General features: G+C 35.9%; 1 protein-coding gene across 11 annotated transcripts in view; it reads left to right on the top strand.

Moving 5' to 3' along the window:
- The window catches only part of NBEA (neurobeachin), a 673,417-nt gene that overhangs the window by 352,197 nt on the left and 302,375 nt on the right, over positions 1 to 18,845 (top strand). For all 11 annotated transcript variants that reach the window (XM_027557433.1, XM_027557431.1, XM_027557423.1 and 8 more), the window contains 2 exons: positions 309 to 417; positions 6,439 to 6,605. In XM_027557433.1, the coding sequence (XP_027413234.1) occupies positions 309 to 417; positions 6,439 to 6,605 (276 nt within the window). The remainder of the gene's footprint in view (positions 1 to 308; positions 418 to 6,438; positions 6,606 to 18,845) is intronic.

Genomic DNA, 18,845 nt, shown 5'->3' with positions numbered 1-18,845 from the left:
AGGTTTTGGGTAAAACTTTACTTTCATGACATTGAATTCTGTTGTTTTAACCATTTTAAAAGTGTCCAGAATCCTTGTTTTTCTTGTGTTTAATAACTTTATTAAATTAACTGAATCATTTGTTCACAAGACACACTATATTTAAAAGGCATTGCTGAAACAGTTTAATAGCATATTTTGTAATTGTATGATTTAGACTTATCTAAAATTTATGCATAGTTAATATTTACAATACTGAAATTTGATTACTGAAAAAAGTTGAGTTGCACAGTTATTAATATTAATTCCAAAGGTATTTTTCTTTTCAGATTGCTATGCCATGCTATGAAGGACCATATAGTTCGTGTTGCAAATGAAGCTGAGTTTATTTTGAACAGACAGAGAGCTGAGGATGTACATAAACATGCAGAGTTTGAGGTAAGGTTTTGGGAGTGAATTAAATTCTGCTTTTCTCTTACAAGTCAGTTGTCACCAATGGTAACCTTATATAAGTTTTTTTTTTTCGAGACGAAAGTTTCACTGAAGGCATTTCAGTTGTTTTTAAAAGCTTTAGTAAATGTCAGACAGGGCACTTATTTCTTATTACCTCATTTGCAATATGAAAAGACTACTCTAGCATTATGCTTAACCACTTGATAGACTGAGGTTGTTCTAACTTATTCTTAAAGGCACATACAGTTTTACAGTGCAGTTCCTTTAGTAATTTTTAAGCATAGTTTACACACCATTAGATATGGGTGTAATAGTGGTTATGTGAAGAAACAGTTTTACTCTTCTCTAATTTATTATTTAATAATGTATTCATCTCTATTTAGAGTGACCAAAGATCATTTTAGTTCATATTTTATTTTTATAATTTATACTTTATTAACAAATGAAGCAATCCTATTATATATGATGTATATGTAGATCTGTATGTATATATGGAAACATAATAGTTTGAAATCTTCATAAGCACAAATTATAATTTGCATAAAGAACAAACTATCATTTCTATTTTATATTCAAAAACTTAAGGTATTCCAAGTAGTACATAGTACATACTAATAGTTTTTAAAATAAATATTATTCTTATATTTCTAGCGTGTCAATAATTATTTGACATATTACCCTGATTCAATAAACTTATTTTCAGAAATATTTAGGTGACCTGGTGTTAGACTTAGGTTGGCCTTGAAAATAATACCTAAGTCCACCAATTTATGCTCCTGATACAGCATATGAACAAGTGTCGTGCAACTGGAAGCTAGAACCCATATTTCCAGTTTTGAGGTTTTTATCTCAATAAAGCAGCTGTCTTAGTCATGCAGGTTGATATAGGTCTAGAGATCTCTGATCTACCTCGCTGAAAATAAGGCAGAAATAACTGTTTTGTTATAATAACCATAATATCCACTTCATTTGTCAAATGAGACACCACACACCTGTCATATGGGATTGTAGCAGTCTTATTTGAAAAAAATATAAATTCTAATAAAAATACATCAACAGTTAAGTGTTTGTCAGAATGAAGTTTTGTATCTTTCCAACCATAAATAACATCGAATCTTTACAAATCAGGTATCATACTCTAATCTGGATGATGAGAAAAGATTAAGTTATCTGCTTTGAATAATATGTTTAGGTATAAGATATGTCAGAACTCTAGACAAAATAGCAATGTTCAGTTGACTTTTGACCTCTTTTAGTAATAAGGTTTAGAATATTAACTGAATTCCCTGCAGAATCAGTTTTGAGTTGATCATATTTCTACTAAGAAAAGCAAGTTATTTTGTGGGGATATAAGCAGATCAATATTTGACATGTGAAAGCATTTAAGATACATTTTCAAGCCATCAGATTTTAATTACAAGCTCTAACATATATTTAACCAAGATGATACTAAGCTAAGAGTGATGTTTTACAACCTTTGTACATTATTGTCCCCCTAAGGAAAATTTTTAAATAGTTGTCACCCTAATCAGCCCCTACCATGATTTATTATAATTATAGCCAATATGCTGTTTATTTGTTTGTGTACTGTGTATGCGTGCTTTATACATTTAAAGAGTAAGATTGTTTTCACACACCCTTAATACCATTTTCACCATCTTGGTGAAAATGAGATCTCTCTGATTAAGGACACACAGCTAAAGGAGGTATAGATGCTGTGAACGGAATGTGAACAACTCAGTGTTTTTAGATTGTGTACACATAAAATACTGATGTAAACCAAATTTTGAGAGTATTATCATTGTTACTTAATGAGCGTGCATTGTTTTTTTTAACCCAAATTTTCTATTTGTTCCTTTTAGGTTAAAGCTATATTAATAAAGTGCATTGATGTGTGTGTATCTGTGTGCATGTGTAGTTTACCAAACATATTCCACTTTTAAATTGTAATAGATTTTATAAAAGCCATAACATTTTATACTAGGACTTCTTGAGGAATTTCTATATCTCCCATATAAGCCTGTAATTAGGAAAAAAAGTATATTTAATTTGAGATGGGTACTTAACAGTTAAGTTTTTTGGCTAACCACTGTAATTGTTAAGGAAGAAAAATGAAAATTTAATTTTACTCTCCAATGAGCTAATGAAATACTAACCTCATTATGGAGACAGATCATTGTACTAATTGGTGAGTCCCTGTACAAAAAGATAAATTGGAAAATGAATTAATCCTTCTTAGGTTACTGAAGGATTATTTCTCTGGAAGACATGACTTTGGTAGTCTAAATCTAGAGATAGTTGAAAGGATTATGCTCATATACCTTCCATGAAGGATTTTTACTTTGTAATAATGAATGTGAACTCATTATATGTGTATTTTAGATGTATAAAACTTTTTTATAATTATATGACTCATATTAATACTTGATAATATTAAAATATTCAGTCACTCTATACGTAAATCATTATACAAAAAAGACTTAGGATTAAAGAGATGTTTCATCACATGTTCATGTTTGTATTGAACCTTTTTGATACACAAGATTGCCTATGTTTCTAATACCAATGAACTTGAATACATATAGCTGAGAGGACAACTGATTATTAGGTAGAGAAGATTAAGAGAGTAGTTATCATTCAACGACACTTTGAATACACTAAATTCCAGAGCTAAGATACTCTGTAGAGAAAATCTTGTTTTAGCCCTTTATTTTATGAATATAAAACTGAATACAGAGAAAAAAGAATTTACATAAAGTGTGAAATTGAATGAAACTCTAAATTCCTAAACTATCTTCTCTACCACATTGCCATTTATGGCATCAGGTCAGATCAGATCAGATCAGTCGCTCAGTTGTGTCTGACTCTTTGCGACCCCATGAATCGCAGCACGCCAGGCCTCCCTGTCCATCACCAACACCCGGAGTTCACTGAGACTCATGTCCATCGAGTCAGTGATGCCATCTAGCCATCTCATCCTCTGTCGTCCCCTTCTCCTCCTGCCCCCAATCCCGCCCAGCATCAGGGTCTTTTCCAGTAGTCAACTCTTCGAATGAGGTGGCCAAAGTACTGGAGTTTCAGCTTTAGCATCATTCCTTCCAAAGAAATCCCAGGGCTGATCTCCTTCAGAATGGACTGGTTGGATCTCCTTGCAGTCCAAGGGACTCTCAAGAGTCCTTTCCAACACCACACTTCAAAAGCATCAATTCTTTGGCGCTCAGCCTTCTTCACAGTCCAACTCTCACATCCATACATGACCACAGGAAAAAACATAGCCTTGACTAGACGAATCTTTGTTGGCAAAATAATGTCTCTGCTTTTGAATATGCTATCTAGGTTGGTCATAACTTTCCTTCCAAGGAGTAAGCGTCTTTTAGTTTCATGACTGCAGTCACCATCTGTAGTGATTTTGGAGCTCAGAAAAATAAAGTGTGACACTGTTTCCACTGTTTCCCCATCTATTTCCCATGAAGTGGTGGGACTGGATGCCATGATCTTCGTTTTCTGAATGTTGACCTTTAAGCCAGCTTTTTCACTCTCCACTTTCACTTTCATCAAGAGGCTTTTTAGTTCCTCTTCACTTTCTGCCATAAGGGTGGTGTCATCTGCATATCTGCGGTTATTGATATTTCTCCCAGCTATCTTGATTCCAGCTGGTGTTTCTTCCAGTCCAGCATTTCTCATGGAACACTATTAAATGGCACAGTTTTGATTTATATATAATTATCAGGAACATAACATTTTTAAGTAAGACATTTCATTCCAATCCCAAAGAAAGGTAATGCCAAAGAATGCTCAAACTACCGCGCAATTGCACTCATCCCACACGCTAGTAAACTAATGCTCAAAATTCTCCAAGCCAGCCTTCAGCAATACATGAACCGTGAACTTCCAGATGTTCAAGCTGGTTTTAGAAAAGGCAGAGGAACCAGAGATCAAATTGCCAACATCCTCTTGATCATGGAAAAAGCAAGAGAGTTCCAGAAAAACATCTACTTCTGTTCTATTGACCATGCCAAAGCCTTTGACTGTGTGCATCACAATAAACTGTGGAAAATTCTGAAAGAGATGGGAATCCCAGACCACCTGACCTGCCTCTTGAGAAACCTGTATGCAGGTCAGGAAGCAACAGTTAGAACTGAACATGTAACAACAGACTGGTTCCAAATAGGAAAAGGAGTACGTCGAGGCTGTATATTGTCACCCCGCTTATTTAACGTCTATGCAGAGTACATCATGAGAAATGATGGGCTGGAGGAAGCAACAAGCTGGAATCAAGATTGCCAGGAGAAATATCAATAACCTCAGATATGCAGATGACACCACCCTTATGGCAGAAAGTGAGGAGGAACTAAAGAGCCTCTTGATGAAAGTGAAATAGGGGAGTGAAAAAGTTGGCTTAAAGCTCAACATTCACAAAACGAAGATCATGGCATCCAGTTCCATCACTTTATGGAAAATAGATAGGGAAACAGTGGAAACAGTGTCAGACTTTATTTTTCTGGGCTCCAAAATCACTGCAGATGGTGACTGCAGCCATGAAATTAAAAGACGCTTACTCCTTGGAAGGAAAGTTATAACCAACCTAGATAGCATATTAAAAAGCAGAGACATTTCTTTGTCAACAAAGGTCCATCTAGTCAAGGCTATGGTTTTTCCAGTGGCCATGTATGGATGTGAGAGTTGGACTGTAAAGAAAGCTGAGTGCCAAAGAATTGATGCTTTGAACTGTGGTGTTGGAGAAGACTCTTGAGAGTCTCTTGGATTGCAAGGAGATCCAACCAGTCCATCCTACAGGAGATCATTCCTGGGTGTTCATTGGAAGGACTGATTTTGAAGCTGAAACTCCAATACTTTGGCCACCTGATGTGAAGAGCTGACTGATTTGAAAAGACCCTGATGCTGGGAAAGATTGAGGGCAGGAGGAGAATGGGACGACAGAGGATAAGATAGCTGGATGACATCACTGACTCAATGGACATGGGTTTGGGTGGACTCCGCGTGTTAGTGATGGACAGGGAGGCCTGGCTTGCTGCAGTTCATGGATTCGCAAAGAGTTGTATACAACTGAGCAGCTGAACTGAGCTGATACTATATTGGGCTTCCGTGGTGGCTCAGATGGTAAAAAAAAAAAATCTTCCTGCAATTCAGGAGACCTGGGTTCAACCCCTGGGTCAGCAAGATCCCCTGGAGGAGGGAATGGCTACCTACTCCAGTAATCTTGCCTGGAGAATTCCATGGATAAAAGAACCTGACAGGCTACAGTCCATGGTGTGGCAAAGAACTGGACATGACTGAACAATGAACACTTATATACTATATTAGGGGCTTCCCTGGTAGCTCAGCAGTAAAGAATTCCCCTGCCAATGCAGGATACCTGGGTTCAATCCCTCGGTCGGGACGATCTCCTGGAAAAGGAAATGGCAAACCACTCCAGTGTTCTTGCTGGGAAATCCCATCTATAGAGCGGCCTGGCAGGCTACCATCCATGGGGTCACAAAAAGTCAGACACTACGTAGCAACTAAACAGCAACAACAACATTGTATTGGTAAAATAATAAGTAGATTTGTATTTTTGATAAACTATTTTGTTTCTAAAATGCTCACTTTTAGAATATGTTAAAATCAGAATTTCAGAATTGGAAAGTAGATTAAAAGTCATAAATTATCTGATAATATTACTTAATGAGCTTTCCTTGGGACTCAGATGGTAAAGAATCTGCCTACAATGCGAGAGACCCAGATTATTAACATTCAAATTGCTTTCCATACACTTTATGTATAAACACATAGAAAGAACACAGTTTTACCAGTTTAAAAAGTGACCATATGTATATGCATATATATATACACATACATATATACTAGAATATCTTTCAAAATATTATATTATCTGAATTTTAAAAATTGAATTGATAATGATTACCCTTTAATTCAAGGCTAGATACCATTTCTTTCCTATATAGATAGAGGTGTATTATCATGCACTGTTGGTATTTCTTCTAGTCACAGTGTGCCCAATATGCTGCTGATAGAAGAGAGGAAGAGAAGATGTGTGACCATCTCATAAGTGCCGCAAAGCATCGGGACCACGTGACTGCAAATCAGTTGAAACAGAAAATCTTGAACATTCTCACAAATAAGCATGGTGCATGGGGAGCGGTTTCTCATAGGTGAGTTGTAAAAAAAAATACTAGAAGTAAAGAGTAACTCATAGGTTAATTTTAAAAGTTATAAATAAAAAATAACTATAAACTTAAAAATTACTCATAGACTATTATTTTAAAGTATTATAAATTGCTTAATTTTTTTCCTGAAATCTTTTTAATGACTCTTTAGAATGGCTTTAAAAGAAAATCTAAACTTTTACAAGTAATCTAATGGAAGTTATTTCTAATTTATAATTATGTATAACAATACAAAATTTGTTTAGACAAGTATTTTAGACTATCATTTCTCATATATAGCAAGAGTGTAGAAATGGTTTGTTTTTAATCTTTTAGAGTCAACTCTTCAAATTATTAGATTTATATCATTCTTAATTTTGCTTACATATAAGTAATAATATAAGCATGTATTATGGAGAAGTAATAACATTCTTTAAAAATATTTTATTTCATATTTCTCTATTCACTTTTTCTTAGGAAAGGTTTTCATCTCAAATTAGGCTATTTTTGAGACAATAATAAAGTGTTTTTCTACTAAAATTTTGTGGGTATAAAATTGTTTTGTTTTCTTCTGCACAATGTTTTCTAGAAAAATAGTAGTGAGTCAGGTCACTATATTTAGATTGCTAAGGTCCTTCATTTATATATATTAGGACTGTCTTATCTCATTGAATGTTTTTATCCAGTCTCTGTCTGGCAGAATTTAAGGGTTGGTTACCTGTGGAAAGGACACTAATAAAAATTCTGGTAGAAGTGATTCTGTTAGCTAGAGAGAACATCTGGAATATGGCCAGGATAATAGTTGATCAACTGTCCTGGGATCTCAAGTATAAGATAGATTTAAGAAAACTTTATTATTTGAATTTAAAGTAATATTATAACATAAACATCTTTAAAAATAGCTAACTCTAGATATTTGTTTCTTATAATAATAACAATACCACCACATCTAACATTAATTAAATATTTATTGTTTGCCAGGCACTATACTAAGAATGTTAAATGAGATTTTTTTTTAACATTCAGAAAATCTCTATTAAGGTTGATACTGAATTTTTTTTTTCATATTACAATAAAGAAATTTGAAGATTTCAGAGTTTAAGTGAAACCTGTATAGTATCACACAGTTTTACAAGTAGAAGCAGACTGTATCAGTCAGGGTTCACCAGACAAACAGAAAAGATCCAACAGAATATATATAAGATACAGATATAGATGTAGGTATGGATATGAATATAGATATATAGATATTTATTTATTTTAAAGAATTGGCTCACATGCTTATGGGACCTGGCAAATCTGAAATCTGTAGGCTGGGCTGGCAGTCTGGAAGCACAGACAGGATTTCTGTCTTGAGGCAGAATTCCTTCTTCTCCAGGAAACCTAGGTCTTTTCTCTTAAGACCTTCAACTGATTAGATGAGTCCCACCCACATTACTGGGCATAATATCCTTTACTTATAGTCAACTGTTTATACATGTTATCACACCTACAAAATACCTTCACAGCAACATCTAGACTAGTATTTGATGAAACAGCTGAGCACCAAAGCCTGGCCTGCCCTCACATAATTAAATTATAGTCTGGTAGAAGGGGCTGGTAGTAAACAAATAATTATAGAAATAAAACATTAATAACAAAATTCAGCAAACGTTAGGAAAGAAAAATATAGGGTACTCTGAAAGAAAGAGTGTAACAGAGAATCTTTATTTTAGATTAGAGATTTCAGGGAAGACTTTTTCTCTTTTTTTTCCTTTTTTTTAAATTTTATTTTATTTTTTAACTTTACAATATTGTATTGGTTTTGCCATACATCAACATGAATCCGCCACAGGTACACACATGTTCCCCATCCTTAACCCTCCTCGCTCCTCCCTCCCCATATGATTATCTCAATAGATGCAAAGACTTTTTCAAAGAAGGTCAGTTTAGGCCAAGTTTTGAGGGATGAGAAGGGAATCATCAGCAAAGTGTGGAATATAGAACATTAGGAGACAAACATTACAAAGACTCAGACTATAGAGATAATAAAATGAACAGAAAGGGGAGTTCTATGTCTACAGCTCAGTGAGTGGTGGGGGTGGTGTCTTGAGATGAGGCTGGAGAGGAACATATGAGCCTGATGATTTAAAGTCCTGTAGATCACAAGGATTTGTGACTTTATCCTAAGTGGCATGAAAAACAGTGAAGGGTTTTGAGCAGAAGGGTAACATGATCTGATTTATGTTTAAAAAGATTAGTCTGGCTGCTTTATGAAGACATATACTAGAAGAAATAGGAAAATATGGTCAACCTGTTTTAGCTGAGGTCACATGTCACCCTTTCTATAGAGTTTCCTGGGTTCTCTATCTTTTGTAAACCTGATTCCTCATAGTTTGTGATAATTATCTGTATTGCAACTGTCTATGGTATATCACTTACTGTTTTATAGCAATGTAGATGTGCCTGCCTCTTCCAATAGCCTTGTAGTTTCCTCAGTGGAGAGGTTGAATACCACTTATAGATATATTCTTGTTATTAAATATATGTTAAATCTGAAGGAATTTCATCTCTATAATATTCTACTTCCTGTTTTATATAAAATGTTTAGTTTTAACATACAATTCCTTTTAATTTTATCTTTTGACTCAATTATGCTGCTCATTGGCTCTAACATATTTTAACTTTTGAATTCATATAATGTTATTGATCTTGATTTCTTCCCTGTGGAAAAACTAGAATTTGAGAGCTTTTTAAAAACATACATTACAAGTTGTATTGACAAGTATGTTGGTAGCACTAAGTAGAAGAAACAATCTATTAATATTAATTGTGATCTTGTTAATACTGTGAAATCTAAGATGACCAAAAAATTGACCTGCTTAGAAATAAAAAATATTCGTATCATAACTCATTCTCATTTAATGGCTATGAAACTTCATAGAATAGCATGCCATTGCTTCTAAAAAGTTATATAAATAAATATAACAGGTTCAAATGAGAGGATGGACATAGTTGTTGGATTTCAATCTGATAGTCTACACTTCCAAAACAAGACTTGATCTGTATCAAGAGTTCTCTCACTCTATCAATAATTTAAAATCAAAGTAATGAAATAACCCAAAATCAGCATTATAAGCACAAAATATTAACTTAAAGTAATGTAATTTAACACTAAAACATAAAGCAAGGAGTGAGCAGGTAGTATTTCAAGTGAAAATCATATACCTTTTTTTTTTTTAAACTTTACATAATTGTATTAGTTTTGCCAAATATCAAAATGAATCCGCCACAGGTATACATGTGTTCCCCATCCTGAACCCTCCTCCCTCCTACCTCCCCATACCATCCCTCTGGGTCATCCCAGTGCACTAGCCCCAAGCATCCAGTATCGTGCATCGAACCTGGACTGGCAACTCGTTTCATACATATACTTTTGAAACAAAGTCTAGATTTGAAATATTTTGAAACAGTCGTATTAACTTTCACTTCCTGGCTCCATTTCTCTGTCCTTTGACTTAAAATGTTTACTGATGCCATTTATAATGGGTATGAACTATAGCCACTGTACTCAGATTTTATTTAAACCTGAATTAATTTGCCCTGAGTCCCTTCCATGGGAGTTGGAAAACTCAGTCTTATTTATTAATAGGGCCCCACACACTCAAGGATTATGCTGAGATTCTGATAATCTTATTAATGTAAAGCTCTGGATCTTCATTTTACTCTGGGCTCTAGAGATACTCTTATTCTTAAAAGCAGGTCTGTTGCTGGACAAAATTAGACTTTAGTTTCTGCATTAATACAACGAGCTGTAGTACCTGGGGAACAGCTGCACATGTTCCTGCCCTTTCATTGGAAGTAAATGTACCATCTCACTTTCAGGACCCTCTTCTTACATCATCTTCTTAGTCTTACAATAAACTACCCAAACCCTGGATACCTCAGTCTCTTCTTCCCTTAAGACTCATTGTCCAGCATGTCTTCTGGGATAGTTCAGCTGCCTTTTAAAAGGAGTATCTCATATCTGCTAAGAAGGTAAAAATAGCCTCAGATTTCTAGATCCAAAACCCTGCTTATTTTGGAGAAGTTGGCATACAGCGTAGTGGGGATTTTGCTTAGTTTTCTGATCCGTTTTATTCCCTGGCTGGGACTTTTTTGCAACCATCTGTTTGAACTCTAGGTTCTGTAACCATGGAACAGATTTTCATTTTCCTTGGGTACTTGGAAATCTTTAACATTGGGTACTTGAATCTTTAACATTCAACTCATTGTGTTCTAATTAATTTAGATCACTGATTCTAACCACTTTAATAGAAAACATACATCTAAAATTATGTAATGTCATTGTGACTTGATGATTAAATGGTTAGTAAAGAATCAAGAATGTTGTCCAGGTTGCTGTCATCACTCACCAGGTAATGGTGGTGCCATTCTTAGAACTCAGAAACACTGAAAGAAGTGGTGTAGATGGGAAGATGATTATTGAGTTTGCCTTGCCCAGATCATATTTTAATGGAAAAGTCTACCATAAAGAAGAAAATAGAGCTCCATATGACAGTAGGTCACTGTTCGTGCATGTGATGAACTTCTTAGACATGGCCAAATATATACTTCCAATCCCCAACAAATCTCATCTCTCTTATTCCTTGATTTACTTCTTTCTTTCATCTTCCACTCCCCATACAGCACACGTACACACATTGTCCCTCAACAGATCGTGTCAGCAATACATCTATATGTTTTCTTCTTCCAACCACCAAAAGTTGTTATAATATGGATTCTTGTAGGGTAGTGGGATTTTATTTTGAGTTAATTATACTATATTTTGAATTATTTTCCCAACTTCTCTGAGTGTATCACATGATGTTTTCTCTGATACAGCAAAACATTTGATTACAATAGATTACAAGGTCTGTACTCCATTTCCTTCCAAATAAAAGGAAGGAGCCTAATTGTAAATTTTTAAAATATGTAAGAAACTTCTTATATTCTGTCAATAGCCAAAAAGAGAAAGAACTGTATCTGTGACTATTAAGCTCTATTTTTAAATAGGTTTAAAAGTACATTATCTTTAATTCATTACTTCCAGGGTTGTTTATTGCTGGATAGTTTCATCAAGGCAAAGGAGTAAACATATTAAGTTAAAAATAAGAAAGTGATTGAAGTGATAGAGTGATAAGTGATAATTTAAATAGTTAAGGAAGGAAGCAAGTAAAGAAAGCAGGGGACTGATACACAGAAAATAATGGAGTCAAGAAAATAAGAGTCAGTGAACTGAAACTATGGGAATCTCTCAGATGTTTGATTTTAAGATTTAAGAAATATATAAGAACAGGTTAACACAACCAGAATGTGGTCATAAAAATACAATAATTAAGTGGAGTCAAGTTGAAAATCATAATAATGAGATCAAGAAACTGAAAGGATAGAATCTTGCATTTGGCACTTAAGTTGAATTGTTATTGTTTAGTCGCTAAGTCACTTCCGACTCTGTGAACCCATGGACTACAGCATGCCAGGCTTCCGTGTCCTTCAGTGCCTCCCAGAGTTTACTCAGATTCATCTCCACTGAGTTAGTGATGCTATCTAACCATCTTATTCTCTGCGGCCTTCTACTTTTGGCTTCAATCTTTCCCAGTATCACGGTCTTTTTAAGTGAGTCGGCTCTTTGCATAAAGTAGCCAAAGTATAGAAGCTTCAGCTTCAGCATCAGTCCTTCCAAAGAATATTGAGGGTTGATTTCCTTTAGGATTGACTGGTTTGATCTCCTTGCAGTCCAAGGGACTCTGCTGCTGCTGCTAAGTCACTTCAGTCGTGTCCGACTCTGTGCAACCCCATAGACGGCAGCCCACCAGGCTCCCCCGTCCCTGAGATTCTCCAGGAAAGAACACTGGAGTGGGTTGCCATTTCCTTCTCCAATGCATGAAAGTGAAAAGTGAAAGTGAAGTCGCTCACTTGTGTCCGACTCTTAGTGACCCCATGGACTGCAGCCCACCAGGCTCCTCCATCCATGGGATTTTCCAGGCAAAAGTACTAGAGTGGGGTGCTATTGCCTTCTCCACCAAGGGACTCTAAAGAGTCTTATCTACCACCACAATTCAAAAACATCAATTCTTTGGCATTCAGCCTTCTTTATAGTCCAGCTCTCACATCCATACACAACTACTAGAAAAACCATAGCTCTGACTGTACAGAATTTTGTTGGCAAAGTGATGTGTCTGCTTTTTTAATATCCTATCTAGGTTTGTCACACTTTCCTTCCAAGTAGCAAGCATCTTTGAATTTCATAGCTGCAGTCACCACTTGCAGTGATTTTGGAGCCCAAAGAAAGAAAATCTGTCACTGCTTTGACATTTTCCCCTTCTTTTTACCATGAAGTGGAGGTACTGGATGCCATGATCTTAGTTTTTTGAATGTTGAGTTTTAAGCTGGCTTTTTCTCTCTCCTGTTTCACCCTCATTAAGAGGCTCTTTAGTTCCCTTTACTTTTCTGTAGTTAGAGTAGTGTCATCTGCATATCTGAGGTATTGATATTTCTCCTGACAATCTTGATTCCAGCTTGTGATTCATCCAGCTCGGTATTTTGCATGATGTATACAACCTTGACATATAATTACAGTATTTGGGATGGAAAGGAAAATTGTGAGCAGCTTCTGAGTCTTCAGTAAATGAAAGGAAAAGAATGTGAAGCTGGGAGAATATTCCAAATGGGGAAAAGACCAAAGTGGTATTACCAGATTCAGCAAATACCTTTAGAAGTATCAAAGTTCATCTTCCCTTAAAGAGAGAGAGAGAAAACTTTAACAGCCTGTCAGTCTCTCCAAAGTAAAATAATTTATAAAATGCTTTACATACCATTCAGTCCAGTTCAGTCGCTCAGTCGTGTCCGACTCTTTGCAACCCCATGAATTGCAACACGCCAGGCCTCCCTGTCCATCACCAACTCCTGGAGTTCACTCAAACTCAACGTCCATTGAGTCGGTGATGCCGTCCAGCCATCTCATCCTCTGTCATTCCCTTCTCCTCCTGCCCCAATCCCTCCCAGCATCACAGTCTTTTCCAATGAGTCAGCTCTTCGCATGAGGTGGCCAAAGTACTGGAGTTTCAGCTTTAGCATCATTCCTTCCAAAGAACACCAGTCCTTTAGAATGGACTGGTTGAATTTCCTTGCAGTCCAAGGGACTCTCAAGAGTCTTCTCCAACACCACAGTTCAAAAGCATCAGTTCTTTAGCTCTCAGCTTTCTTCACAGTCCAATTCTCACATCGATACATGACCACTGAAAAAACCATAGCCTTGACGAGACAGCAAAGTAATGTCTCTGCTTTTGAATATACTATCTAGGTTGGTCATAGCTTTCCTTCCAAGGAGTAATCATCTTTTAATTTCATGGCTGCAATCACCATCTGCAATGATTTTGCAGCCCCCAAAAAATAAAGTGTGACACTGTTTCCACTGTTTCTCCATCTATTTCCCATGAAGTGATGGGACCAGATGCCATGATCTTCGTTTTCTAAAAGTTGAATTTTAGGCCAAATTTTTCACTCTCCTCTTTTACTTTCATCAAGAGGCTTTTTAGTTCCTCTTCACCTCTGCCATAAGGGTGGTGTTGTCTACATATCTGCGGTTATTGATATTTCTCCCAGCAATCTTGATTCCAGCTTGTGCTTCCTCCAGCCCAGCGTTTCTCATGATGTACTCTGCATATAAGTTAAATAAGCAGGGTGACAATATACAGCCTTGACATGCTCCTTTTCCTATTTGGAACCAGTCTGTTGTTCCATGTCCATGGTTTTCTAAAACCAGCTTGAACATCAGGAAGTTCATGGTTCACATATTGCTGAAGCCTGGCCTGGAGAATTCTGAGCATTACTTTACTAGCGTGTGAGATGAGTGCAATTGTGCAGTAGTTTGAGCATTCTTTGGCGTTGCCTTTCTTTGGGATTGGGATGAAAACGGACCTTTTCCAGTCCTGTGGCCACTGCTGAGTTCTCCAAATTTGCTGGCATATTGAGTGTAGCACTTTCACAGCATCATCTTTCAGGATTTGAAATAGCTCAACTGGAATTCCATCACCTCCACTAGCTTTGTTCATAGTGATGCTTTCTAAGGTCTGCTTAGATATCACATTCCAGGATGTCTGGCTTTAGGTGAGTGATCACACCATCTTGATTATCTTGGTTGTGAAGATCTTTTTTTGTATTGTTCTGTGTATTCTTGCCACCTCCTCTTAATACATTCTGCTTCTGTTAGGTCCATACCATTTCTGTCCTTTATTGAGCCCATCTTAGCATGAAATGTTCCCTTGGTATCTCTAATTTTCTTGAAGAGATCTCTAGTCTTTCCCATTCTGTTGTTTTCTTCTATTTCTTTGCATTGATCACTGAGGAAGGCTTTCTTATCTCTTCTTGCTATTCTTTGGAACTCTGCATTAAGATGCTTATATCTTTCCTTTTCTCCTTTGCTTTTCACTTCTCTTCTTTTCACAGCTATTTGTAAGGCCTCCCCAGACAGCCATTTTGCTTTTTTGAGTTTCTTTCCATGGGGATGGTCTTGATCCCTGTCTCCTCTACAGTGTCACAAACCTCCATCCATAGTTCATCAGGCACTCTATCTATCAGATCTAGGCCCTTAAATCTATTTCTCACTTCTAGTGTATAATCATAAGGGATTTGATTTAGGTCATACCTGAATGGTCTAGTGGTTTTCCCTACTTTCTTCAAGCTGAGTACTGGAGAATTGATGCTTTTGAACTGTGGTGTTGGAGAAGACTCTTGAGAGTCCCATGGACTGCAAGGAGATCCAACCAGTCCATTCTAAAGCAGATCAGTCCTGGGTGTTCTTTGGAAGGAATGATGCTAAAGCTGAAAGTCCAATACTTTGGCCACCTCATGCGAAGAGCTGACTCATTAAAGATTCTGATGCTGGGAGGGATTGGGGGCAGGAGGAGAAGGGGACGACGGAGGATGAGATGGCGGGATGGCATCACCAACTCAATGGACATGAGTTTGGGTGAACTCCAGGAGTTGGTGATAGACATGGAGGCCTGGCGTGCTGCGGTTCATGGGGTTGCAAAGAATCGGACACGACTGAGCAACTGAACTGAACTGAATGGTCTAGTGGGTTTTCCCTACTTTCTTCATTTTAGGTCTGAATTTGGCAATAAGGAGTTCATGATCTCAGCCATAGTCATCCCGGTCTTGTTTTTGATGACTATATAGAGCTTCCCTATTCTTTGGCTGCAAAGAATATAATCAATCTGATTTCGGTGTTGACCATCTGGTGATTTCCACGTGTAGAGTCTTCTCTTGTGTTGTTGGAAGAGGGTGTTTGCTATGACCAGTGCCTTCTCTTGGCAAAACTCTATTCACCTTTGCCCTGCTTCATTCCGTAACCAAGGCCAAATTTGCCTGTTACTCCAGGTCTTTCTTGACTTCCTACTTTTGCATTCCAGTCCCCTGTAATGAAAAGGACATCTTTTTTGGGTGTTAGTTCTAAAAGGTCTTGTAGGTGTTCATAGAACCATTCAACTTCAGCTTCTTCAGCGTTACTGGTTGGAGCATAGACTTGGATTACTGTGATATTGAATGGTTTGCCTTGGAAATGAACAGAGATCATTCTGTCCTTCTTGAGATTGCATCCAAGTACTGCATTTGGAACTCTTTTGTTGACCATGATGGCTACTCCATTTCTTCTCAGGGGTTCTGCCCACAGTAGTAGATATAATGGTCATCTGAGTTAAATTCACCCATTCCAGTCCATTTTAGTTTGCTGATTCCTAGAATGTCGATGTTCACTCTTGCCATCTCCTGTTTGACCACTTCCAATTTGCCTTGATTCATGGACCTGACATTCCAGGTTCCTATGCAATCTTGCTCTTTACAGCATCGGACCTTGCTTCTATCACCAGTCACATCCACAACTGGGTATTGTTTTTGCTTTGACTCCATCCCTTCATTATTTCTGGAGTTATTTCTCCACTGATCTCCAGTAGCATATTGGGCACCTACTGACCTGGGGGGTTCCCCTTTCAGTATCCTATCATTTTGCCTTTTCATACTGTTCATGGGGTTCTCAAGGCAAGAATACTGAAGTGGTTTGCCATTCCCCTCTCCGGTGGACCACATTCTGTCATATAACATTAGAATGACATAATCTACACAAATGAAAATAATGAAGAAAATCAATAAACAAATATAAAATAATAAAACTCACAAAAATTAGACACTTTCTCAGGCATTGACATAATTAGTTTTATTTTTTTTTTCATAATTAGTTTTAAAATAAAAATTAATGTTTTGGATCTCCACAGTAACAAAACTTCTCCTTGACCTTCAAATAGCATAAAGTTAAAAATTTTTTGACCACTTGAAATAAGTGCCTAGAGTCAAATTAAGTTTATCACAGTACCTCAGTCCTTTATTTGGCTGCTAATTAAAATATTCATATACCAAACTGTAGAAAATATTTTTCAGGCAGTAGCATCTGTTATCTTGGCAGTGGCAATTTTGTAAGAATCATTGGCGATAGTACATTATTAGGCTGTTGAGAAAACTCTCTGGATGCCTTTGAGGTAACTGTTTTTATAAGCGTGCTTTTTTGATATTTTTTAAAGATATTTTAGATATTTTTACTTAAATATCACTACACTCCCTAAAATAATGTGTTAAACTCATTGACTTTTTGAAACTCATGAAATGACATGAAAACATTCTTACAAACATTTAAGAATTTGAATTTGAACAATATTTTCCTCAGCAAATACCCTTTTTATAACTACATCATTTTTGCTTTTATAAATGAGTAGTTTACAGTGATACTGCTCTATATTTTATGCACACTAAAATTTTATGGATTAAAATGTGAAATTGCTTTTAATATTTGTGTTTACAAGTCGTTTTGTGTCTTTTGTCAACAAGGGTTGCCTGTTTAGTTGGAAAGTGCCATTGCCCTAGAGTGCTGTATTTTGAAGTCATCTGTCACAAATACAATGTAGAGAGAGAAGACTATTTATGTTTATGGCATTTTAAGTAACTGAGTTAAACCCTTTGGAATATAGAGAAATGGCTTATTTACTGTCATCACTGTTCACTTAATCTTGTGACCCTGACATGATAGCATTCCCATAAATCTCCCATGTTGTAGTTCAATAAAACAGATGAACATCAAAATGTAATGATTGTTTCAGCTTTAGGAATTAACTCTGTGATGGAATAAATGTGGCCCAGATAGTGATACTACAGATGCATTTTACCATTCCCTTTTTCTAATAAGTAATGCTAGAAAATAATTATTTATTGTAATTTGTACTCTATTTTCAGATAGTATTTTCAGTATCTAATACTCATTAAGAAAAAAAGAAAATAAATGCAAATAATATACATATTGTGACTATTTTTTAAAGTTTCATTTTTTGGCATTTTAAGATTATTAATGTTAATATAATAAGGTTGGTTTTTACAAGGATGTTTTAATATAGCTTTGTCCTATACTGTGTTTTCATTGTATCACATCCTTGTGTTAGTTTTTTTCTGTATGCACTTTTTTTAATATTTGAGATTATATGGTTTCTCAAACATAAAGTCTTAATGTCTGTTTATCTGTTTGTTTTATCCCACTTTTTTGTAAACAACTAGTGAGGCATTCTGAAAAACAACAAAAACAAAAATTGAGGGTATTGAGTCATTCAAGAAGGAAAAAAAAAGTGTGGCCCTAGGATAATTAGTGGAAGAAACTAAAAGTCTATACCTGAGACCATCTCCACAACCAGAAGAAAATCCAACGTTTGTTCAACATTTTGTGAAAGTAAATGTTATTAATACTCTTATTGCAATGATCTTAGTTTACATTTGTCTCCTACCAACTTCATATGTAAAAAACTTTTTGTCAGTTTTGTTTGGCATGGTAAAACCTTTAATCCTCTTTTCAAATAGGATTTGGTACTTTGGCTACTATTAATCCAATTTGCATGGTAATAATAAATTCTAAACTTGAAATGTGTGCTATATAATGTAAAATCTGTGGGGAGAATTCTTCTGTGGGGGAAGCATGGTATTTATATTTTTATAATATTACTTTAGAAATATAAAAATCTGTAAAACAAGCCCATAAGCATTTTAGTAGCAATTCAGGAAGGAAACAAAGAAAATGAAGCCCTGAAGTCTGTCAGGAAAGACCAATTACTGATATGATACAAGTCCCCAGAAAAATAAGATGAATCATGTATCTTTACTAATTGAATCTTAGGCCATTAGCATCAAGTTGAA

Source organism: Bos indicus x Bos taurus, chromosome 12 (genome assembly GCF_003369695.1).
Source record: "Bos indicus x Bos taurus breed Angus x Brahman F1 hybrid chromosome 12, Bos_hybrid_MaternalHap_v2.0, whole genome shotgun sequence".
Classification (NCBI taxonomy): domain Eukaryota; kingdom Metazoa; phylum Chordata; class Mammalia; order Artiodactyla; family Bovidae; genus Bos; species Bos indicus x Bos taurus.
The sequence above is the reverse complement of the archived record's forward strand: the minus strand, read 5'-3'. Positions and strand labels throughout refer to the sequence as shown.